A 23490-nucleotide genomic window follows, 5' to 3' on the forward strand; every position below is an offset into this window, starting at 1 on the left:
AGACACCTCTGAAGCCGATCAAGTTGACAGATCAACCATCACGGAGCCAGTCAGAGGTGCGCCTACTCCAACCACAGCATTTAGGAAGACCACAAACGTGGGTGAGGGCTTGTCCTGGTAGTTCACTCCGGTCATCCCTGCAAAGGCCTAGGATGGTGGAGGGGATACCCACCGGGCTCCTATCATGATGCATGCCTGCAGTCTGCGCTGCTTGGGCTGAGTTGGGATCGGTGGACGCTTGCCACAGAAGCCCAGTCCTGCGCAGGGAAGGTAGGAGCTGTGGAACCAGGACACTCAGAGATCCGGAAAACTACTCCCAGGGTTATCTGGGCGGGCCCACTCACCTGGGGAAGACACCAGTGGGTGGCCTTCAGAGCCGGGTCCCTGGCAGCCATCTGGCCTGCTGCGGGCGGCAGAGGGAGGGAAGTGAGGGGAGGGCGGGACCTGAGAGTTCACGAAGAGGAAGGAAGTGGCCCTGCAGCCCTGCCACCCCTGCCGGTTCCCCACGGGAGGACCAGGCCCGGGCAGCCATGGCCCCCTGGCGCAGGACCGACAAGGAACTGCTCGGCGTGGGTAGGTGCGGGCCGGGGCGGGCGGGATCCAGCTGGGAGCCCGGGAGGAAGGACCTGGGCGGCCAGCCTGGCGCGGGAAGATGCGTGGCACCTGCCACCCTGGCCGGGTGGGGGTCTGGGGCGCATCTCCCCACGTCCCTACCGGGGGTCCTGGGACAGAGGAAGGGGGGAGGAAGGTGGACACCTTCCCGGCATGTCCTCCCGGGGCCCAGGTGGGATCACAGGACCCCTGGCCCCTCCTAGGAGCCTGGCACGGCCCCACCTGGAGACTTGGCCTCCTGGGGTGGGGGAGGGGGGCCGTTCCCACCTTGGCCTCAGGCCCTCAGGCCCTGCTGCCTTCTTGGCTCAGAAGACCCTGATTCAGCATGGGTGGCCCCCCAGGGAGACTTGTGGAGGCCCAGGCCCAGCCCAGGGCCTTCTTTCTCTGAGCTCCGAAGCCCAGGCCAGGCCTCCCTTGGGCCGGAAGTGGGGCGGGGGAGGGAGGCAGGTGCTGCCCGGCTAGCGGAGCCGTTGGTGCAATCAGATGCACTGGAGCGCAAATTCGAATCTGAAAATGCAACGGGAGACCCGGGGCTGCTTCTCCCTCTGTTGCTGGAGGTTTCTGGAGCCCTGAGCAGGGAAGGGCACCTGTCTCTGCTTCTGCCCGTGTGGAGGGACGCCGGGTAGACAGAAGAGTGAGCGTGCCGGGGCCGTGGGAGGGCCCTGGGCACGTAAGCAGGGTGGTGACACGTCATGGCCTCCAGTAGCCATGCTAGATCCAGCACGGTCTCAGGCAGGCCACCTGCGCCCTCCTGGCCTCGGCGCCCTGGGCTCCAAAGCCGGGTCAGAGCAGCGTCTCAGAGCGCGCTGATTTTCCTTAAAGCACCAGAGGTCCTTCTGCAGTGATAGTGATTTCTGTTTCAGACTCTGTCCCCCCCGACAGCCTGTGCAGCCTGGGGTGAAGGCAGGGAAGTGTGAATACCAGGGAGCTGCTGTGGGTCTCTGGGAGACAGCGGTCCTCAGTCCGGGGGGTTCTACACAGACAGACACAGTGGTGCTGTGTTGTGAATTCACTAAACCCCGCTTGTGGGAGCCAGCTGAACGACCCCTGGGAAAGTGCGCTTGGAAAACCTTTTGTAAGCCAACCCGATCTGTTCAAAGTATGAATTCTGGGAGGCACCGGTGGCTCACACCTGTCATCCCAGCTACTCAGGAGGCTGAGAGCTGAGGATCACGGTTCGAAGCCAGCCCAGGCAGGAAAGTCTGTGAGACTCTTGTCTCCAATGAACCATCTAAAAACTCAAGTGGAGCTGTGGCTTAACGTGGTAGAGCGCTAGCCTTGAGCAAAACAGCTCAGAGACAGCGCCCAGGCCCTGAGTTCAAGCCCGGCAACTGACAAAGGAAAGTGAATTCTGGGAGCCAAGAGCTCTGGAGTAAGAAAATGAGTCTCACCGTCCCTTCCAATCAATGGAGTCCAGCGCATCTCTGCTGTGGATGGTCCCAGGAGGGTAGTGAGGTCCATACTCGCTGCCTCAGGAAGCTTCCGACCCGGGAAGAATCTTGCTTTCTGAATGGAGCCGTGAGAAGCACAGTTATCAGCCCCATTTCTCGGGGAGGTGAAGGGGGAGAACTGCTTCCCGGGTGGAGCTCTGGCTCCCTGGTTCCGGAACACTCCTGCCAGCATCCCATCATGCCTCACTGCTGCCTTGTGTTGGATTGTCTGTGCTTGGGGTGGCTACATCTGGTCCTTCTTGTCCTGTGTAGTGTCCAGACAGGACAGGTGTCCATTAATAGCTGTTGGTTGGATGGATGGATTGGTAGATTGGTGGGTAGATGGATAGGTTGATGGGTAGATGGACGGATGGATGGATAGATGGGTAGGTGGATGGGTGGATGGGTGGATGGATGGATGGGTGGCTGGATGGATGGCTGGCTGGATGGATGGATGGATGGATTGGCAGATTGGTGGGTAGATGGATAGGTGGATAGGTGGATGGGTGGATGGACAGATGGATAGATAGATGGGTGGATGGATGGAGGGATAGATGGGTGGATGGATGGAGGAATAGATGGGTGGATGGATGGAGGAATAGATGGGTGGATGGATGGAGGGATAGATGGGTGGATGGATGGATGGATGGGTGGATGGATGGATGGGTGGATGGATGGGTGGATAGATGGATGGATGGATGAAGGGAGGGATAGATGGGTGGATGGATGGAGGGATAGATGGGTGGATGGATGGATGGATGGGTGGGTGGGTGGGTGGATGGATGGATGGATGGATGGATGGAGGGATAGTTGGGTGGTTGGATGGATGGGTGGATAAATGGATGGGTGGATGGAGGGATGGAGGGAGGGATGGATGGATGGAGGGATAGATAGGTGAGTGGGTATATGGGTGGGTGGGTGGGTGGGTGGATGGAGGGATGGAAGGATGGATAGGTGAGTGGGTATATGGGTGAGTGGATGGATGGATGGAGGGATGGAGGGATGGACAGGTGAGTGGGTATATGGGTGGGTGAATCTGAGAGGCAGGGGAAGGGCTGGAGGGTTTGGGTTTCTAACGGCCTCTCAAGGGAACTGCCTTCACTGTGCCACCCACCCCTTCCCTGCCAGGCCCTCTGGGTGGAGCTCTTCTCCACGCCCTGGACACCTGCATTTGGCCCCTGGCCACAGTGGGGCTGCATGAACCTGCCGGCTGTCCATCTCACTTCCAGCGTCCAGCGACTCCCCTCCCCCCTCTGCCCTTTTCACCCCTCCCAGCCCTGCCCAGTGCCCGAGGCTGCCCTTCCCTCCCTCCCTCCCTCCACCCTCCTCTCCGTCCACTCTCACTTCCCTTCCCTCGTGGGGCCTGGCTTCTCAGAGAGCCCTGGCAGTGGCGGCGATGGCAGTGGTGGCAGCCGGGCTCCTCTCTCTTCAGACTGGTTTCTCGTGTTTGTTTTTCCCTTGGTCTGGAGGCTGGGGAGGTAGAGGGGGCCGCGTGGTGTCCCTGCCCTCCCAGCCTGCGGGTGCGGAGTCCACCGCACTCTGTTTGGAGATGCAGAGCTGATGCCCTCTTCCAGCTCTGTGTGGACGGGAACATGGGTGTGTGTAAGAGCGTGCATGCGTGCGTATGTGTGTGCGTGCGTGCCGGTGCCTGTGGAGCGCAGGGAAGGCCCGGTGAGATGCCAGTGCGATGCTGGGGCCGGCCTCGGCCTCCGGCCGCCCGGGGGGCAGAGGGTCCCCCGCGGGCCGTCAGCGCCCTGCAGGACCTGTTCCTGTGCTTTCTGTTACTGTGGGAACTTCTGGAAGCCTGAGGTTTGTGTCGCGCGTAGTGTGTGGTCCGGGCAGGGTCTGGTGTGTGTGGGGCTCGTGGTCCGTGGCTGACACCGTGGCCAACGTGCGTGTCAGGGTGACCACAGGTGCCACAGAATCTGTGAGGGGCCAGTTTCTCTTTTTCTAGCAACCCCCACTTTCAGGATCAAGCTGAGGTCCCGTGACACCTACATGAATCCAGTAACCTGACCGCTCCCGCGGCCTCTGCCTCCGGCGGGGGCCGGCGTCTGACGGACCAGCAGGGGTGGACTGGGCCGTGGTCGGGCCAGTGCACAGCTGGGCGACATTGCTGGTCCCTGCCGGACGCTGGCCGCTCCCGTCCTGCCCCCCGCCAACCTCTCCCCAAGTTGGGTCAAAATCCCCTCCCTGGGAACCCCGACTTTCCTCCTGTGGAACTGAGGTTCACTAAAGCCAGCGCAGGCACCGCTGCCATCGGGGCTGCAGTGTGGCTCATTGGGGAAACGCACAGCCGAGCCAGGGCCATGTCCTGGCTTCCGTCCCCAGGAACAAAGAATAAAGGACAAAAGAAAAAGCAAACCAGGTTAAACACACAAACTATCAAACGTAATAGCCATCCGGTGAGGGCCGGGCCCCTGGTGTGCCGGGAATGCCATGTCCAGCGTGCTAGCACCGCGTCGCTTGCGGCCATCCCGAGAGGATAAACTGGACGCAGGAACGGGCTGGTCAGCGAAGCAGGACTTTGAGCTCTGCTCTGGGTTCGAATCTGTGGCTGTCTTGTGCTATAGGTATTCCTGTGTGTGTGTGTGTGTGTGTGTGTGAGATACCTTGCAGGTTATGGTGACAACTAAGTGAACGGTCAGAGCTAGCTCTTGGGGCCTCCGGCCTGCCCAGGCCTGTGACCCGGTGCCCCAGCTGTGGGAGCCCACAGGTGTCTGTGACAGGGCTGTGTGCTTGGCCAGCAATGCATGCACAGGGCAAGTCTGCTGTTCTCCTGGAAGACAGGCCCAGGGCAGTGGGCACTTAGAGCGTTACCCGTGACTCTTTCTGCTGGAGACATCTCCCCTCTGTCCTGGGCCTCTGTTTCCCCGTCTGCCAACGGAGGAGCCTGTGTTTCTGTCTGGTGGTGTGCGGTTGGTCGGAGCTCCGTCCTGTCTCATTCTGTCCCCTTGGTTCGGGCCCTTGATGAGCAGAAGATAACTGCTCTGGGAAGAACATGGGGTCCTGGGGCGATTCCCGCTTTCATGCTGATGGAGATCCCACGCGTGTCGGAATGGCTGCCGGGGGCTTACTGGCCTGGGCTCGAGTGCGGGTCCGCTGGCATCAGGGCCTGAGATGGCCCGGAGCTCAGGCTAGCCCTCTGCCCCAGCAGTAATTGCTGTGGGGAGGGGGGGGGGGCTGCTGTCCTTTGGCATGGGGCGGGTTCTCCCGGGACCCCTGTGTGGGGAGTGGGGTGGGGGCCCCCTGTGTTCACTCAGCCGCACAGGGGCTGGGGCTGGGAGAGAGTCGCTGGTGGGTGGGCCTGGTGGAGATGCAGAAGCAGAGATAAGCCTCCTCGGGGTGCAGCGCTTCCTGTGAGTCATTTAGAAAATCCACAGAATGGGGATTCGCAAGAAAGCCACTTCCCTTGACAGCCCTGACAGCTCCCCGCCCCCCAGAGGCCTGGGAACGGAGGCCCCGGGTCAGAGGCTGAAGTCAAACCCGCCCCCCTTCTCCCTCCCTGACGTCCAGCTTGGGCCCTGGGGAGCCCTCCCGCCTGGCGTTGGGGGGGACACTGCTGGGGGAGACACCCAGGAGAGAGGTGGGGGGAGGGCCCAAGCCAGCCCTGCCTCCCGTTCTCGGCCCTGGGAGGTGTCCTGCTGAGCCCTGTTGGATACAGGGCCAAGTCCGCAGTCCTCTGACCTCTGACCTCTGACCTCTGACCTCCACACTGAAAATCTGCCCGTGCACCAGGGACAGCAGGGAGCTGGGAAGAAGTCCTGAAACCAGGCCAAAAGCAGGGAGGTGGAAGCAGGCTGTGGGGGGGAAGGCAGGAGAGGGGGCAGGGTGGGGCGGGGCGGGGTGCCCTGGCCCGAGGGCTCTGTGGGAATCCCTCTTAAAAGAGGATTACTTTATTCCAAGTTGACTGAGGGGCCTTTAGTCTTTAACTTCAGGGCTGTGTCTCTAAGATACCCCGAGGCTCCCAACGGGATGTTACATTCTACAGCGGCCATCTTGAGGTGCCCAGTCCCCGGGCTGGGCTCGGTGGCTCACACCCGTCATCCTAGCTGCCTGGGGGGCTGAGCCGGGAGGATTAAGGTTTGAGGCCAGGACCGGGGTGTCAGCATTTCCCCGCCCCTCGGGAAGGACGCAGGGCCCAGCTGGCCCAGGGGACGCCCTCCGTCTCCGTGGACGCCCCGGGGTCCGCCTGCAATCCCTGAGAGGGCGGGAAGCCCAGGCCCACATCTGGAAGTAAGACCCTAAAATAGCCAGCGGCGACAGCGCTAGAGGCGCGCCTCCAGGCTGGGCCCCAGGCTGGCGTCGAACCCTCAGCCCTGACCAAAAAAATAGTAATGATTGATTAATTAGTTAAAAAAACGCAGTGCACAATGTGGAGCCATGGAACACACTGAAAGACAAAACCGTCCATGTTTCCTAGCCGGAGACGATTTGCTACTCCACAACACACCATTGGATCTACAAAATTAAACAAAAAGAAGTCCCTTCCTCGCCCTCTCCCTCAGTCCGAAGCCATGGGGCTGCTCTCCATCTCTGGAGTTTCCTCTTCCCGTCTTCATCTAAGTGGAATGGAGTAATACCTTGCCTTCAAGTCCCATCCACACCATCCTATGGTTCACTCTTCCTTCCTTTTCCTGGCTGAGTGATATTCCACCCTCTGCCTGGATTGCCTTGCTTTCTCTGTTGGGAGAGGAACCAGGGTTGGCTTGGGTTGGACGGAAGCAGGTTGGGCTGGGCAGAGCGGGACAGGCCGGCCGGCGGGGACATCAGAGGGCCGGCGTGGTGGGGGGCACAGGGTGGCGCACTGGGGTGGGAACTCAGCCAGTCCCCCGCCCCCCACTTCCTGGCCACGTTGTTGGATTTGTCGGTGGCTCCGCGTCTTCTGTGCGGCTGGGATGGACGGCTCCTGGGCCCAAGGGAGGCCGTGCGGGGTCCCCGTGGGGAGGTCAGGCTCGGGGTGTGAGCAGAGGCCCCAGGCACTGGGCCACAGCTGCGGGGCGGTGGGAAACACCCAGGTCTGGGGTTCGGGGGCCTCATGCCTCTCTCCCCGATCTCCGCAGCCATCTCCAACTTCCAGGGCGGCCAGGCGCCGCAGCTCTCCCTGCAGATCGGCGATGTGGTGCGGATACAGGAGACCTGTGGAGGTGAGCCACGGCCCACGCGCCCCCCATCCCACGACCGTGTACAGACACCGGGCCACAGGCTCCAGACACAGCACCGTGATCTTCCTAGACCACGGCGCCCACAGCTCCCCGAGCCCAAGGGGCCTCACGCCCTGGCTGAGAATCTGCAGCCTGCAGGCTGGCACGGGGCACGGCCATCAGAGCTCACTTCCTCCCGACCCTGAGAGTCTGCGCTTCCCCACGGAGGCCTGGCTGGGCTGGGGGGTGGGGGGCCTTGTCACGCATCCGCAGCGCCCTGGCGCACCTGGGCCTCTGGCTGCTTCTAGAGGCGGCTGCCAGGCTCCGAGAGCACCAAGCCCTGCATCCACAGACCTGTGGCCCCTCGCTGGTGCGCGGTGGGCAGGCACCCGTAGCTCACGCCTGTAAGCCCAGCTACTCAGGAGGCTGAGAGCTGAGCGTCACAGTTGGAAGCCAGGCTGGCCAGAAAAGCCCATCAGACTCTTACCTCCAACGAACCATCAACAAGCCAGAAGTGGAGGCGTGGCTCGGATGGCAGAGCCCCAGGCTTGTACCGAAAAAGCTAAGGGATGGCTCTCAGACCCCGCATCAAGCCTCAGTGCTGGTGCAGGAGCTTGTGTGTACACGTGCACACGCGGGCACGCACGCACACACACACACACACACACACACACACACACACACCCGCACACTGCCCAGCTGCACATACAGTCTAGAGGAGCGACCCTGCCCGCTCCTCCCACGCCCGTGTTTTCTCTTCGCAGACTGGTTCCGGGGCTATCTCCTAAAGCACAAACTGTCGCAGGTAAGCTGGGCGTGTGAGCGCAGGGACAGCCCCGCCTCTCGGTCCTCCTGGGGTGCCCTGCCTGCCTGCACCCCGCCCTCCCCGCCCACCTCCCGGCCTCCGGGCTGTGGCCTCTCTGGCTCCCTGTCTCCTTTCTCCTCCTCTGGGCGTCCCTCGTTCCCGCGGGACGGCGGCCGGGCCTTGCTCACCCCGGGTTTCCCCACAGGGCATCTTCCCCAGGTCCTTCATCCACATCAAGGAGGCCACGGTGGAGAGAGGGGGGTATGTGCCACCCGCCCTGAGCCCGCCCCGACCCGGTGCCCTCATAGCTGGCCGTGCTTTGCCAGCCGGCGCCATGTGCCCAGCGCTGCCCCCCCCGGTCTTCCCCGCTGGGCTGTGGGGCGCGGTTGGTGTGGGAGCTGGGGGAGGAGTGGGGGACCCTGGGCCCGGCGCAGAGGCCCTGGCCAGTGCGGGGTCCGGGGCGGCCTCTCTGCGCTGCCGCGTCTCACGGTGGCCTCTCCCTCCAGACACTCGGAGAGCGTGGCTCCCGCGGAGACCCCGCTGGCTCAGGAGGTGGCGGCCACGCTGTGGGAGTGGGGCGGCATCTGGAAGCAGCTCTACGTGGTGAGCATTCCCTCACGCCCGCCCGCCCTCCTGCCCGCCCATCCACGCTGGCGCCCCGGCCTTTGCCTCGGACTCTCTTCATGTGGCCGAGCCCACGTGGGCCTGCCTGAGACCACAGGGGCCCAGAGAGGCCAAGCCCTGGCCCTCGGCTGCACAGCCCCAGTGGAGGCGTGAGAGTCGGCTTCGCTGTGGCAATCCACGGCTTCGAGTCCCCCCACGCCCCCAGCGCCTGTTCTCCCTCGGGGCCCCCGAAGCCTCGCTGCGCGTGATTTGGGGGACATAGCCCCCCCACCTGCCGAGAGCTGGAGGGCTCAGGGCGCCAGGGCAGGGCTGGGCAGGGCTGGGCTGGGCTGGGCTGGGCTGGGCTGGGCTGGGCTGGGCTGGGCAGGGCTGGGCTGGGCTGGGCTGGGCTGGGCAGGGCTGGGCTGGGGCTGGGCTGGGCTGGGGCTGGGCTGGGCTGGGCTGGGCTGGGCTGGGCTGGGGCTGGGCTGGGCTGGGGCTGGGCTGGGCTGGGCTGGGCTGGGCTGGGCAGGGCTGGACAGGGCTGGGCTGGGCTGGGCTGGGGCTGGGCTGGGCTGGGGCTGGGCTGGGCTGGGCTGGGCTGGGCAGGGCGGGGCAGGGCAGGGCTGGGCTGGGCAGGGCTGGACGGGCCATGGCCGATGCCCGTGTTCCCCCCAGGCCAGCCGGAAGGAGCGCTTCCTGCAGCTGCAGGCCATGATGTGCGAGCTGGTGGAGTGGCGCGCGCAGCTCCTGTCCGGGACGCTGCCCAAGGACGAGCTCAAGGAGCTGAAGCAGAAGGTCACGTCCAAGATCGACTACGGCAACCGGTGAGCGGCCAGCGCGCCCGCGGACGGCACCCGGGGTGGGGAGAAGAGGGCGAGGGGGTGGAGAGAGACAGACACGGAGAGAGACAGACACACAGAGAGAGGAGACAGGCAGAGACAGAGAGACAGGGACAGACAGACACACAGAGAGAGGAGACAGGCAGAGACAGAGAGACAGGGACAGACAGAGGCAGGTACAGAGAAAGAGAGAAAGAACCAGAGACAGACAGAGACAAACACACAGAAAGAGACAAAGAACGACAGAGGGAGACAGAGAGAAACAGAGACAGACAGACAGACAGCAAGACAGACCAAGCCAGAGACAGAGATACAGACAGACAGCGAGACAGAACAAGCCAGAGAAACAGAGACAGGTACAGAGAAAGAACCAGAGACTGAGAGGGACAGAAACACACAGAAACAACAGAGGAAGACAGAGAGACACAGACAGAGAGACAGACAGACAGACAGAGAGGCAGAGAGGCAGAGTAGAGACAGAGCAAGCCAGAGACAGAGAGCCAGAGAGAGCGGGGTGGGGGGTGGGCACAGGACCCGGCCGGGGAGCGAGGGCCGCGTGGCTTGTCCGTGGGTTTTCCTCATGTGTTGTCTGCGTGTTTGGTCTGGATGTGTTGTCCGTGTGTGTTTTCCACGTGGGTTTTCCGCGTGGGTTGTCCGTGGGTTTTCCGTGTGTGTGTTGTCTGTGGCTGCCTCTGGCGCGCCTGGCGGAGGTGGGAGCGTTTCTTTTTTTGGGGTCCGGTCGTGGGGCTTGAACTCTGGGCCTGGGCGCTGTCCCTCAGCTCTTCAGCTCAAGGCTAGCGCTCTACCACTTGAGCCACAGCGCCACTTCCGGCTTTGTTCTTTTTGTTTATGTGGTGCTGAGGAATGGAACCCAGGGCCTCAGGCATGCAAGGCAAGCGCTCTACCACTGAGCCACCTTCCCAGCCCGGAGGGAGCGTTTCTGCAGGGCCAGGGAGGCTCGGCAGCGTCTGCCTGGCCTTTTCCTTTTCTCCCTCTTCTCCCTTTCTTTCCTGAAACCGTGGTCTGGGTCTCGCATGGCTGGGTTTACAGGCGGGAGCCACGGCGCACACCCCTTTTGCTTTGTGAAGCATTCACAGCGTCGTGAAGGGAGGAGGCATCCCCGGCCGTTCCTGTCCCCACGCACTGGCTCCACAGCGCGGCCTCCTTCCCGGCCGTGCCGGGCTGGGCCGAGCACTCCTCCGGATAAATCTAGGAAAGCAGGAGGCGGCAGCGTGGTGCCTGGGCACCATCTCCCCCAGGGCACGGGGCCGGGCCCCGCGGGGGCTCCGGGCTTGCCTCTGCCCGCGTGGCTGCGTGGCGGAGCTTCCCCCTGACTTGAGGGAGTGGATTTCCCACTGAACATGGGCCACGGTGACCTTCTGCGTCTGCACACCCCAGACTGTGCCTACCTCTCAGCCCCGGTCCCCAGCCCGACCTCCCTCCCCGTGTCTGGTAGTGGAGGCCACCCACGAGCCTCCACCTGCAAGCCTCCACCCGTGAGCCTCCACCCGAGAGCCTCCACCCGAGAGCCTCCATCCATGAGCCTCCGTGCTATTCCTTTCTAGGTCACCATTTTGCCATCTCTCCTTCAACAACAAATAGGATGATTTTGTGTCTGTGTGTGCATACCTGTGCACGGGTGCGTGTGGTAAAATGTCACACACACACAGGAGACAGGCCCGGGCCTCTGCTCCCCCCTCCCCTCCACCAGCCCCGGCCCCGGTCCCTCCCCAGCTCCTCCCCTCTGCCGGCGGTCGGGTCCTTCTCTGGAGAGATCTCTCTTCGTGCGCCGGCCCGGCCGGCCGTGAGCATGCAGCCGACCATCTGGCTTGTTGCTGTCTGTTTTCACGCACAAGGCCGCACGCATTCTTTTTCGCGCGCGATGTCTCCTTACGCACACCAACGCTGCGTAAACACGTGCAGGGCCTTGCTGTGTCCCCAGGGCTGGACGGAACCTGAGATCTTCCCGCCTCAGCTCAGTGCTGGGATTGCAGGAGTGTGTCACCACACCCTCCCAGCTAACACTTTAAAATACTGCTGCGTAATATTAGGTCACAGTGTTGCCCCCCCGCCCCCCCCCCCCCGGCTCTCTCCCCCGTCCATTTCTCTCTCAACAACAAGGTACGTGTTTGTCTGTCTGCCGTTTGCCTTCTGGTCCGTGTCCTGGGGTTTCCTCCTCGGCTGGCTCAGGGGACAGCACCGTGGCCATCCTCCCTGGCCAGCGGCGTTACTCTGGGGATGATCTTATAGGGAGGACTCTTTTGAAGGAAGGCGGTGTTCCCGGCTGCCTTTGCGAAGAGGCTGGCCTGTGCCACCAGCCCCGCTTCCGGCCCTCCCGGGCCCACCAGCCCCGCCTGGCCCTCCCAGGCCCACCAACCCCACGCCCGGCCCTCCCCGGGCCCACCAGCCCCGCTTCCGGCCCTCCCAGGCCCACCAGCCCCGCTTCCTGCCCTCCCAGGCCCACCAGCCCATACCCGGCCCTCCCGGGCCCACCAGCTCACGCCTGGCCCTCCCGGGCCCACCAGCCCCGCGCCTGGCCCTGCCTGGGCCCACCAGCCCCGCGCCCGGCCCTCCCTGGGCCCACCAGCCCCACGCCCGGCCCTCCCGGGCCTACCAGCCCCGCGCCTGGCCCTCCCGGGCCCACCAGCCCCGCGCCTGGCCCTCCCCAGGCCCACCAGCCCCGAGCCAGGCCCTCCCCGGGCCCCTTGGCCCTGGGAGCTCAGCCCGGTCTCCCCCTCCCCGTCCTGTGCTCCTCAGAATCCTGGAGCTGGACCTGACCGTGAGGGATGAGGATGGGAACATCCTGGACCCCGGCCGCACCAGCATCATCAGCCTCTTCCACGCACACCAGGAGGCCACGGAGAAGATCACGGAGCGCATCAGGGAGGAGATGGTGAGCAGGCCCGGGCCGGGCAGTCCCCGCCATGGCCAGCCGTCCCTCGGGGCCAGCCCGGGGCCTGGGGCCCGGCCGCCTCAGCCCCTTATTATGGCTTTGACCAGAGGCTGGTAGCGAAGTAAAGACAGGGAGCAAGTAAGTTCCAGATGGTTCCAGATGGCGACAGGGAAGGTGATGTGAACCGGGGTGAGCCCGGGTCACTGCTCGGCAGGGCCGGGAGGGGCCTCTGATTCCGGAGAGGTCGGGACCAGCTCTGAGCAGACGCAGGGGATCCGGTCTCCGTGGACGCGCCGGCCTGGGCAGCTGCAAGGCTGGTAGAACAGCGGCAGGAAGGGCCCTGGGGTAGAGCTGAGCTCTGAACACTGATGGTGTGGAAATCCAGTGTGTGTGTGAGGGGGGCAGGGGGCGTGGACGGGGTGGAGAGGTGCCAGGCAGGACCCGGTCCCACCGGACCAGAAGGAGTTCGGATCTCCTACGAGTTCCTCCTGGTGGGACCTCGCCAGTTCAGCTTGTTTTGTTTTGTTTGTTTGTTTTTTAATGCATATTTCTGTCCATAGAGTTTTGAGGCAGTAAGTAGGCCAGGCTGGCCTTGAACTTGCAACGCTCTTGCCTCCGTTTGAGTGCTGGCATTACAGATGTGCACCAGAGTGCCCAGCTTTTCTTTTCTCCCTTCTTCCTTCCCTCCCTTCTTCCTGCCTTTCTTTTATTCTTCCTTTCTCCACCACTCTTTTCTTTTGCATGTATGTGCATGCATGTGCGTGTGAGCATGTGCATATGAGGGAGGGAGGGAGGGAGGGAGGGTTGAGCCCACCGCCCAGACCCCTTCATGAAGGTTTCAACGAGCAGCGTGTAGAGTTCATCTTTGGGGACGTGGCGCGGTGGAAGCCCTGGGCGCTGGGTGCGGGGCGCGGGCCCCGCGGCAGCTCCGGGTCCGGGCCGTGTCTCCGCTGGCGTCAGCCCCGCGGTCTGATTCTCCCCCCCCCCCCCCCCAGTCCCGGGACCAGGCCGACTACGGCGCGTGCTCCCGGCTCTCCTCCTCGCCCACCCACAGCCTCTACGTGTTCGTGCGCAACTTCGTGTGCCGCATCGGGGAGGACGCCGAGCTCTTCATGTCGCTCTATGACCCCAGCAAGCAGGCCGTCATAAGGTGGGCGTGCCGCGGCCTCGCAGGAGGCCCGGGGACCGGGGCTCTGCGCCCTGAGCCGCCCCGGGTGACGGGTGCCGGCCGGGGAGGCTGAGCTGGGAGAGGAAGGGCAAGGGGGGAGGAGCAGGGGGAGGAGGGAGAAGGAGGAGGAGGAAGGGGAGGAGGGGAGAAAGGAGGAGGAGGAAGAGGAGGAGGGAGAAGGAGGAGGAAGGGGAGGAGGGAGAAGGGGATGAGGGGGAAGGAGGGAGAAGGAGGAAAAGGAAGGGCAGGAGGAGAAGGAAGGAGAAGGATAGGAGGAGGAGGAAGGGGAGGAGGAGGAAGAGGAAGGGAGGAGGGGGAAGGAGGAGGAGGAGGAAGGGGAGAAGGGAGAAGGAGGAGGAGGAAGAGGAGGAGGGAGGAGGAGGAAGAGGAGGAGGGGGAAGGAGGGGGAAGGAGGAAGGGGAAGGATAGGAGGAGGAGGAGAAGGAAGGAGGAGGAGGGAGGGGAGGAGGGGGAAGGAGGGGGAAGGAGGAAGGGGAAGGATAGGAGGAGGAGGAAGGGGAAGGATAGGAGGAGGGAGGGGAGGAGGGGGAAGGATGAAGGGGAAGGACAGGAGGTGGGGAGGGAGAGGAGGGGCAGGAGGGAGAGGAGGGGGAGGGGGAGGGGGAGGAGTCACAGCTGCGTTCAGTTCTCCAATGTCCATGGTGACGTCAGTCAGGCCAGGGTTCCACAGTGGAAGGAAAATGGAGATTCTGGATCTTTGTCTGCCCTGGCTGGGCGGCGGGCAGGAGGAGAGCGTGCTGGGGGGTGGGGGTGCGGAAGGCTTTTGGGGGCATCCTGGGCAGGAGGAGGGCGGGCTGGGCCTGGGCGGCAGTGGGGGGGTTTGTGCGTACCCCTCACTCCCCTCACCAACGCCGGCTCTCCCCCTCCCTCCCTCCCCCCACCCCCCCCCCCCCCCGCAGTGAGAACTACCTGGTGCGCTGGGGCAGCCGCGGCTTCCCGAAGGAGATCGAGATGCTCAACAACCTGAAGGTGGTGTTCACGGTGAGCCAGCGTGGCCGCCATGCGCAGGCCGTGGCCACGGCCGAGGGCCAGGCCTGGGCAGAGATGGGGGTGGGGGCTGGCGGGGTCACGTGACCGGGCCGCCTGTCTCGGTCCTCTGGCCGTCCCCGTCTGTCCCCTGGGCCGGAAGCTGTGGTCAGCGCTACCTGCACACGTGTGTGCACCTCGGTGAGCAGGGACCCCGGCGCTGGGGGCGGGAGGGGCTGCTTGGCTTTTCCAGGTGATCCACGGGTGACCTGAATTCTCCACATATCAGGAAGACCCAGGACTGTTCTAGAACAGTGAGCGTGAGCGTGGCGGGGTCAGCAGCCCCGTACACGGGCAGCACTGACGCCAGCTGCCATTGCAGTGACGGATTTCTGGGCAGGCAGCGCGGGGGAGGAGATGTGTGGGGAAGGAGAGGCTCGGGGAAGGAGAGGCGCAGGGGAAGGAGAGGCACAGGGCCTGGCCAGGACTTGGGCTGGCACCACAGGGGAGAGACCCAGGGAGCCGCTGGGCAGGGACCTAAACTGACAGGTTGGATCCGCGTTGATCCACCGCGATCATGGCCACACCTGGCTCTACAATCATCTCTGGCCGCAGCCTGCTCAGTGCAGCGGCCGCGCTGTGCAGCGATCCGGGCTGATGGGTGTCAGGTTGTTCGGCGTTGCCTGTCGGAGCCCACGCACCACCTTGATGAACGCGGTCCCCCCGGGCCCCGATGGAACCGGGAGGCAGATGTGGCACAGGAGCGGGGAAGGGTGGTGGGGCAGGCCGAGACGGTGGGAGCCCGGGTGCCCGGCTTGAGCGCTCAGCGGACGGCCGCTGCCCTGCGCTCGCTGCTACCCCGTGCCCACTGCCGCCCCGTGCCCGCTGCGCCCCGTGCCCGCTGCCGCCCCGTGCCCGCTGCCGCCCCGGGCCCGCTGCCGCCCCGTGCCCGCTGCCGCCCCGTGCCCGCTGCCGCCCCGTGCCCGCTGCCGCCCCGTGCCCGCTGCCGCTCCGTGCCCGCTGCCGCCCCATGCGGCCATGACCACGCCTCCGTCCGGAGATGGCCGGGGCAGCGGTGTGTCCTGCACAGACACACGGGCCGTGCACTGGACGCCGGACACCGCGGTGGACAGCTGGGCGCCCGACGCTGGTCTAGACATGCCGGAAAAAGAAAAATCCCAATGGGAGGCCAGAAATGACTAAGAATGGAGGTGTCTTCTGTCTAAGGATGGAAAGACGTTGACGATGGAGAGAAACAAGGGGCAGGCACGCACGCACGCACGGTGGAGGTGCAGCTAGCTAGAAGAACCTCATGTTAAAAGGGAGTGTCGTGTGCACGCCTGTGTGTGCACACCTGTGCACACACGAAGCAATAACCGCACGGTGACAACTCGAGAGCTTGCATGGAAACGAGGCCTCTGCTGGCGCAGCCGCCGGACGGACCTGTCAGGTCTCAGCCTTGAATGTCAACTCAGGAAGAATAGCACCACCGAGGGAGGAAATGGGGCTTTAATGCTGAGGACAAATACCCGAGAAGACCTAGCCTCAGAAGACGACGTTGCCGGAGATTTCAGGGTGGCCTGGGCTGGAGAAGGGGCTGTGCACTGGCCGACCCGGCAGGGTGGGGAGGTTGAGACAGGTCCACAGAGGGGGCCGGGGTGTGGGTGAGCAGCCTGCACACCTCCCGGCGCGTCCTGAGCACTAGCTGATACCACCTGCCCTCCCTTCTTGCCGTCTGGGGGGGGGGGCGGTGAGGGCGCCGTCTGTAGCAGTGCTGTTTTGGGGTGCCTCCCCTCGCCCGTGGGGCATCCGCCCGTATGACCGGCGCTGCGTTTCCCCCCTCACTTCTTCCCCTGCTCTCTCCTCTTCCGGGACGGTGATGTGGGGGGCAGGCGTCCCCGTGAGAGGCGTACCCCTCCAAGGACTGCTCCCGGTGTTCTTTGCTTCATCTCCACTCGGCGTGCGGTGTGCGTGACTATTTCTCCCCCTGCCCCACAGGATCTGGGAAACAAAGACCTCAACAGGGATAAGATCTACTTGATTTGCCAAATAGTTCGGATCGGGAAGATGGATCTCAAAGACACCAGTACAAAGAAGTGCACGCAGGGCCTGAGGCGGCCCTGCGGGGTGGCAGGTAGGAGCGCAGCAGCACGTGGTTTATCTGCTCGGGTGTTGAAGGGTGATTTCTGCCCCGAGGATCAGATGCAGAGCGCCCTTCATAAGGACGTTTGTGGTGACGGATGGAGGGGAGAGGTGGCTGGGTGCGGCTGTGGGGGAGGGGCCATGGGGTCTCCGGGCTGGAGCCGAGCGTCACACGCAATCTGTCTGAGCACTGGGAGCCTCTGCTCCCCAAAGCTGCGGCCAAAAGGACGCGCAATCCAGGGCCGATCTAATTACCAGGAGCAAATCATTCTGAGAGAAATATCCAGGACAGGAAATGCAGCGACACAGAATGAGTCACCCACCTGGCGTCTGCATTCCAGATGGGACCGGATGCCGGGGAGCGCGGGGCGCGGGGCGCGGGGCGCGGGGCGGGGGGCGCGGGGCGGGGGGGCGCGGGGCTCGGGGCGCGGGGCACGGGGCGCGGGGTGCGGGGCTCGGGGCGCGGGGCGCGGGGCCCCCACCACGAGGCTTCCTCACGCTCCCTCCGGCCGTCACGCACCTGACACGGTCCCATCTTAAGGTGCATTTTTCTTAACGGCCACCTGAGCACCTGTGACCTGGCAGTCTGACATGCCAGTTTCACTCTTTTTATGAAGGTGTCCGTTTTTAATCATGCACCGATTGTCATTCCCCGCGTCCCGCCCCATATGCAAGCCAGTTCTCAGGGTACCCTAGTCTTCGGTGGCACAAATCCCTGCTCCCCAGCTGGCAGGACTTGCGTAGTCGTGGTGGCTCTGTAACCCCGCACCATCGCTGCTGGGCAGCCGGGCCAGTGTTTCTCAGGGCCCTAGCTTCCCTGCGGATGAAATGAGGAGGTTGGACCCGAGCCCCCCACCCCGCGCTGCTCACAGATGCCCTGGTTCTGCCCCCCCCCCCAGGGCTGTTACCACCGGGTGGTCAGGCTCACGTTGCTCTTGCCCCACTCCTCTCTGACCTGCCATCATGCAGGCTTAGTGGCTCCCTGGCCAGTGCTCAGGGTGTTTGAAGTGTTTCTGCTGCCGGCTGAGCTTTTCCCCACCCCCCTTTGCCTCCATCCCTGCCACCCCGGCTCCGTGCAGAGTCCTTCCCCTGGGTGGTGTGCACATGGCTGATTGCAGGAGGTTCCGAGGCCCAGAATGCTCTGGGGTTCTGTGCTCTGTGTCTGTGCTGCAGGGCGGTCCGTGCAAGGCTGGGCTCACAGCACGTGGCAAGTGTTTTGCAGGAACCATCTGTGTTTGCTTTCCCTGTCCACCTAACGCTCCGCTCCGTGGCCTCCTGCCCGACTCTGCCTCTGGCCTCTGCCCAGCCGTGGGCAAGGCCTGCCGTCTGTGTGGCCGCTTGCTGACCCCCAGGTCCCCCTTGCCCTCCGCCCCGTCCTGTAACCTCAGCCCATGCTGCCCATTCCTGGGCGCGAGGGGGACCCTCAGTCCGCGTCGCTTCTCTTCCCAGGTATGGACATCACCGACATCATCAAGGGGAAGGTGGAGAGTGACGAGGAGAAGCAGCACTTCATCCCCTTCCACCCGTGAGCACAGGCCGGGGCCAGGGCCCAGATAAGCCACGCCTCCCCACAGGCCACACCCACAAGACACCCCTCCAAGGCCCTGCCCTCTCCACAGGCCACACCCTCCCCTGGCCACACCCACAAGACACCCCTCCAAGGCCCCGCCCTCTCCACAGGCCAGGCCCTCCCCCAGGCCACACCCACAAGACACCCCTCTGAGGCCCCGCCCTCTCCACAGGCCACGCCCTCCCCCAGGCCACACCCCATGGCCCCATCTTCAAGGCCCCGCCCCCTCCACAGGCCACACCCTCCCCATAGACCACACCCTTTACAAGGCTACACCCTCCATAAGACCACACCCCATGGGCCATATCCTCCTCAAGCCACGCCCTCCTCACAGACCACACCCTCTGCAAAGCCACACTCCCATGGACCACATCCTCGAAGCCACGCCCCCTTCACAGGCCACGCCCTTCTCAAGAGCCACACCCTCTCACAAGCCACACCCTCTCACAGGCCACGCCCTTCTGGAGCTGCCCTGAGCTAGGCAGAGGCCAGCGGGAGGAGGGAGGAGGCAGGGAGGAGGGCCACAGTGGCTCATGGCCCTGGCATGTCCACCTGTTCAGCCTGGCAGGGCTGGTGTGTTCCCAGTGCCGGGGATGGGGGCGGGTGGGGGGGGGCAGCCGTGGTGAGCGAGGTCACCAGGCCTTGTTCTGGAGCCTCTACTTTAGGCAGCTACACACAATCAGCAGAAGATGGAGGATTCTGTGTGAGGGTGTGTGTCAGGCCCCAGGAGTGTGTCTGTCAGGCTCCCCGGGGCAGGCCCCCGTGCTTTAGGAGTGAGGAGTCCTTTCCTCTCCAATGCAGACTTGGGGAAAGGGGCTGCTGGGCGTCCCACCTGGCCAGCCTCTCTGGTTAGGACTTGGGGTGCAACGGAGGGGTCCCCACTTGCCCGGGGCTCGGATCCTTCCTCCATGTGCATCTCCCTAGGGGGCGGATGCCCAGGACCAGCAGAGCTCTGGTCCGTGGGGAGGGCTCCCGCGGCTGGCAGGAGTTGGCACGGGCAGGCTTCCTTTCCACTCCAGGCCTGGGAGGGGCTGGGGGCCCCACAGGGCACCGTGTGTAGGTCTGTCTCCTTGTTTTCCAGGGTCACAGCTGAAAACGACTTCCTGCACAGCCTGCTGGGCAAAGTCACGGCCTCTAAAGGAGACAGTGGCGGGCAGGGTGAGCGGCCCCTCCAGCCCCCAGCCGCTCTGCAGGCAGATCACCGTCCCCTCCTTCCCACAGACCACTGGGAATTCTGGGATGCACCCCCTGCCCCCCACAGCCCACACGAGGGGCCGGAGCTGACACTGGGGGCCAGGCCTTTCCTAAATGACCCTTGCAGCCCTGGGAGATGGGTGGGGGCAGCCTGTGCTGGCCCGCCTGGGCCCGGGGCAGAGCCAGGGGAGACGGCGGGGAGAGGGGGCAGGCCGAGAACACCCTGAAGAAGTGTTTCCCCTCCCCCCCCGCAGGCCTGTGGGTGACCATGAAGATGCTGGTGGGCGACCTCACGCAGATCCGCAAGGACTACCCGCACCTGGTGGACAGGACCACCGTGGTGGCCCGGAAGCTGGGCTTCCCCGAGATCATCATGCCAGGTGGGGTCCGGGGGGGCCGTGTCCATCCCGGGGTGGGGGGGCCGCTCTTCCGCTCCTACAATCCCTTTTCTTTGTAAGTCACCTTCCCTCTGCCCCCCTTCAATACCACCACTGAGAGCCACACCTGCGTGCCTGAAAGCTGACACTCACAAAATAGACACAGCACAGACACAGAGTGCATCACCCCGAAAATAGACATACACATGTACCCCCCGAAAATAGACACAGCACAGACACACAGTGCATCACCCCGAAAATAGACACAACAGACACACAGTGCATCACCCCGAAAAGAGACATACACATGCACCCCCCGAAAATAGACACAGAACAGACACACAGTGCATCACCCCGAAAAGAGACATACACATGCACCCCCCGAAAATAGACACAGAACAGACACACAGTGCATCACCCCGAAAATAGACACAAGACAGACATACAAGACAGACACACATATATTGCCCCTGAAAATAGACACAACACACACACACACATGCACCCCAGGATCACGGTTCACTCAGGACGCCGACTCTGTGTCTCACAGACTCTGTGGCCTGGTGTACAGCCCCGCAGTGCATCAGGCACCATTTTTATCTAGCCGTATGTTTGTTTTGTTTGTTTTTTTGCTGTCGTGGGGCTTGAACTCAGGGCTTAGGTGCTGTCCCTCAGCTCTTCAGCTCAAGGCGAGCACTCTACCACTTGAGCCACAGCGCCACTTCCTGTTTTCTGAGTGGTTTATTGGAGATAAGAATCTACAGACTTTCCTGCGGGGGGGGGGGGGGGGGGGGGCTGGCTTTGAACCTCGATCCTCAGATCTCAGCCTCCTGAGTAGCTGGGATTGCAGGCATGAGCCACCAGAGCCCGGCTCTAACCGCATGTTCTACCCAGGTTGAGGGGAAAGCAGGTTGTCGGATTGTGAATTATTTTTAAAAAGGACTTTTGTTGCCTGGACAATCCACGCTTGGCCATAAAATTCTCAGGGGGCAGACGGGCACAGCGACGTTGGCCACTCCCCGGGGGGGGGGGGGGGGGGATTCATGAGGGCTGACGCCTTCCTCAGCGTGCAGTAATTTCTTCTTAAAAAGAGTTAAGCCTGGGGACCCCCAGCCTGTCCCGGCTCCTCCACCGATCCCACGGTCCTGTGGTAGATGGTCAGCTGTGGGTGGGACTGTGACGTCCGCTCTGGCTTGATGGAGGTCCGGATGCCTCTAGAGCACTCCACGCTGCTGCACACACCCCTCCCCGCGCCAGCCCTCTGCCGGCCCCAGGACTCCACTGAGCAGAGCCATCTGGGGACATCGTGTGTTTCCTCGGTGGCCATTCCTCCCCCGCCCAGCAGGTGTCACCACAGGATGGAAATTGAGCGATTTTTGACGGGCAGAAACAAACATGGCCAGTATAGGACTGGCCTTCTCCCCCGTTTCTACGCTGATGTCCCCTGCACCCCCTTTTCTTAACTCTCCCAACGCTCCTCTAACGTGTAAGGGCTTCGCTCCCTCACGCTCCCCCCGCCCCCCTCCCCGCACCCCCCACGCCCCACCGGGCCCGGGCTCCCCTGGGCCCCCTCCAGCCTCTCCTCTTCCTCTCTGGTCCCCAGGAGACGTGCGGAATGACATCTACATCACGCTCCTACAAGGTGACTTCGACAAGTACAACAAGACCTCGCAGAGGAACGTGGAGGTGATCGTGTGTGTGTGTTCCGAGGATGGCAAGACGCTGCCCGTAAGCCGCCGCGGGTGTGTGTGTGTGTGTGTGTGTGTGTGTGAGCGAGCGTGGACACAGCTTCTCCCTGACTTGGCTCTCTAAGTGCCAGGGGCTGTCGGGAGTGGTGTGTGGCCACGTGATCTGTACCTTGATTAAGAGGAACCAAGGTTACTTCTTGTTCTTTTTTTCCCCCAGGCAAACAGTTCTCCAACGTGTACTCCTTTTCACCACTTCTATTCCCCCTCCCCCGCGCCGCCTCCTCCCCCGCTCGCCTTCCCTCCTCCTCTTTAGATGTATGTTTATATTGGTCTGGCATCTGCTGTAGTTTAGCTGTGCAGTTAGAGTTCTCCTTGGAACGCGGGCCGGTGGCTCAGGCACAGGCCCTGCCGGGAGGATCCATGGGGAGCCTTGGGCGGCTGCCGAGGAAGGAAGCGGGCGCCCGCGCTCACGCCCACTCCCCCGGCGGCGAAGTGCAGCCCCGCTCGCGAATTGGCCTCCGGAGAGCTGGCAGTGTGTGGGGAAGGCAGGCAGAGCAGCCGGCTCTGTTCCCGCAGCATATGTCCCGCGCAGTCCCTGTCATGCGTGTTTACATCTATTTACTCCTGTTTCCTGTGAGCTGTCGGCAGCCCCGGGCCAGCGTGGGAGCCTCCGCTTCCCCCCTCCCTCCTCTCCCGGCTCTCTGCTGAAAAGGAGGCGTTGTCAGCGCCAGTCAGCCTGCACACGTTCTTCTAGGCCCCTGGGAAGATGGAGAGCTAGGGGGGGTGGTGTCCTCCCCTCTCGGGAGCTGGGGAGGGGGTAGATAGCGCCCTCAGGGGACGGGGGCCCATCCGTCACCCCGTCCCTGACAGATGTGAAGCAGAGCCCTTGTCAATTGGAACCAATGACCCAGGACCCTAAAACACTTCACCAAGGCGGGGCTCGCTGGTGCCTCACGCCTGTCATCCTAGCCACCCGAGGGGCTGAGACCTGAGGATCGTGGTTCAAAGCCAGCCCAGGCAGAAATGTTTACAAGGCTCTAAATCTCCAATTAGCCACACCCCAAATCTGGGAGTGGAGCTGAGGCTTACATGGTAGAGTGCCGGGCTGGCGCTGGTGGCTCCCACCTGTAATCCTAGCTACTCAGGAGGCTGAGATCTGAGGACCGAGGTTCAAAGCCAGCCCGGGCATAAAAGTCTGTGAGGCTCTTATCTCCAATAAACCACTCAGAAAACCAGAAGTGGCGCTGTGGCTCAAGTGGTAGAGCGCTAGCCTTGAGCTGAGGAACAGTGTCCAGGCCCAGAGTTCAAGCCCCACAACCGACTAAAAAAAAACAAAAAAGGCAGAATATTGGTCTTGAGCTCAGGGATAGCACCCAGGCCCTGAGTTTAAGCCCTCAAACTGGCAAAACAAAACAACATCAACAAAAATCACCACGATGCCTATTAAAAAAAAAATCTTCCCCCATCTCATCTCCATCTTAAAAATGAGGCTGGTAACCTCTTCTATTGAGCTCTGGGATGCTTCTTTATTATTTTTAAATCTGAAGACATTTCTGTAACTGCATTTTTGTACGTGGAACCCCCTCCCTGTTCATTAATCTCTCCTTGAACAAAGCGCCAGCCTCTGGCTCAGCCACTAATGGCTAATGCTGAAACTTTTTCTGAAAAGTTCAAATAAGGGAGAAACAACTTGGCTCAGAGGAGCACAAAGGAGTCCAGAGGGACTTTATCCCAAAGGACAAGATTGCATCTCATGAATGTATGGACCATTGCTTTGAAGCTATTTTTATCCAGCTACCTCCTGATCAGAGAACTTTTGAAGCTCAGCCTCATTTTAAAACATCGATACCCTTGCCTGCCTTCCACGTTGCCCGAGGACAAATGAGAAGGGGCCGTTCCCCACCGCCTGGCTTCTCTTCCAGCCGCAGCCAGGCTGAGGCTCCTGGCTTAGCCGTCTCTGCCGGCGCACAGGCGGGGATTCTGGGGGTGAGACGGGGCACTGTGGGAATTTACAGTTCCATCCGCCGGGGAAATT

The 23490-nt window shown here is 62.9% G+C and overlaps 1 protein-coding gene across 1 annotated transcript in view; it reads left to right on the forward strand.

Moving 5' to 3' along the window:
- Positions 1 to 481: 481 nt before the first annotated feature.
- The window catches only part of LOC122099671 (dedicator of cytokinesis protein 2-like), a gene marked incomplete at its 3' end in the record, with an annotated part of 28684 nt that continues 5675 nt past the window's right edge, over positions 482 to 23490 (forward strand). The window contains 14 exon segments of the mRNA XM_042670216.1: positions 482 to 573; positions 7106 to 7189; positions 7951 to 7991; positions 8197 to 8252; positions 8498 to 8594; positions 9273 to 9421; positions 12194 to 12329; positions 13325 to 13479; positions 14418 to 14499; positions 16483 to 16618; positions 18076 to 18151; positions 19278 to 19354; positions 19645 to 19770; positions 21371 to 21495. Of these exon segments, the coding sequence (XP_042526150.1) occupies positions 531 to 573; positions 7106 to 7189; positions 7951 to 7991; positions 8197 to 8252; positions 8498 to 8594; positions 9273 to 9421; positions 12194 to 12329; positions 13325 to 13479; positions 14418 to 14499; positions 16483 to 16618; positions 18076 to 18151; positions 19278 to 19354; positions 19645 to 19770; positions 21371 to 21495 (1383 nt within the window).

The sequence above is a fragment of the Dipodomys spectabilis genome, unplaced genomic scaffold (assembly GCF_019054845.1).
Source record: "Dipodomys spectabilis isolate Male_0828 unplaced genomic scaffold, ASM1905484v1 ptg000528l, whole genome shotgun sequence".
In the NCBI taxonomy this organism is placed as follows: domain Eukaryota; kingdom Metazoa; phylum Chordata; class Mammalia; order Rodentia; family Heteromyidae; genus Dipodomys; species Dipodomys spectabilis.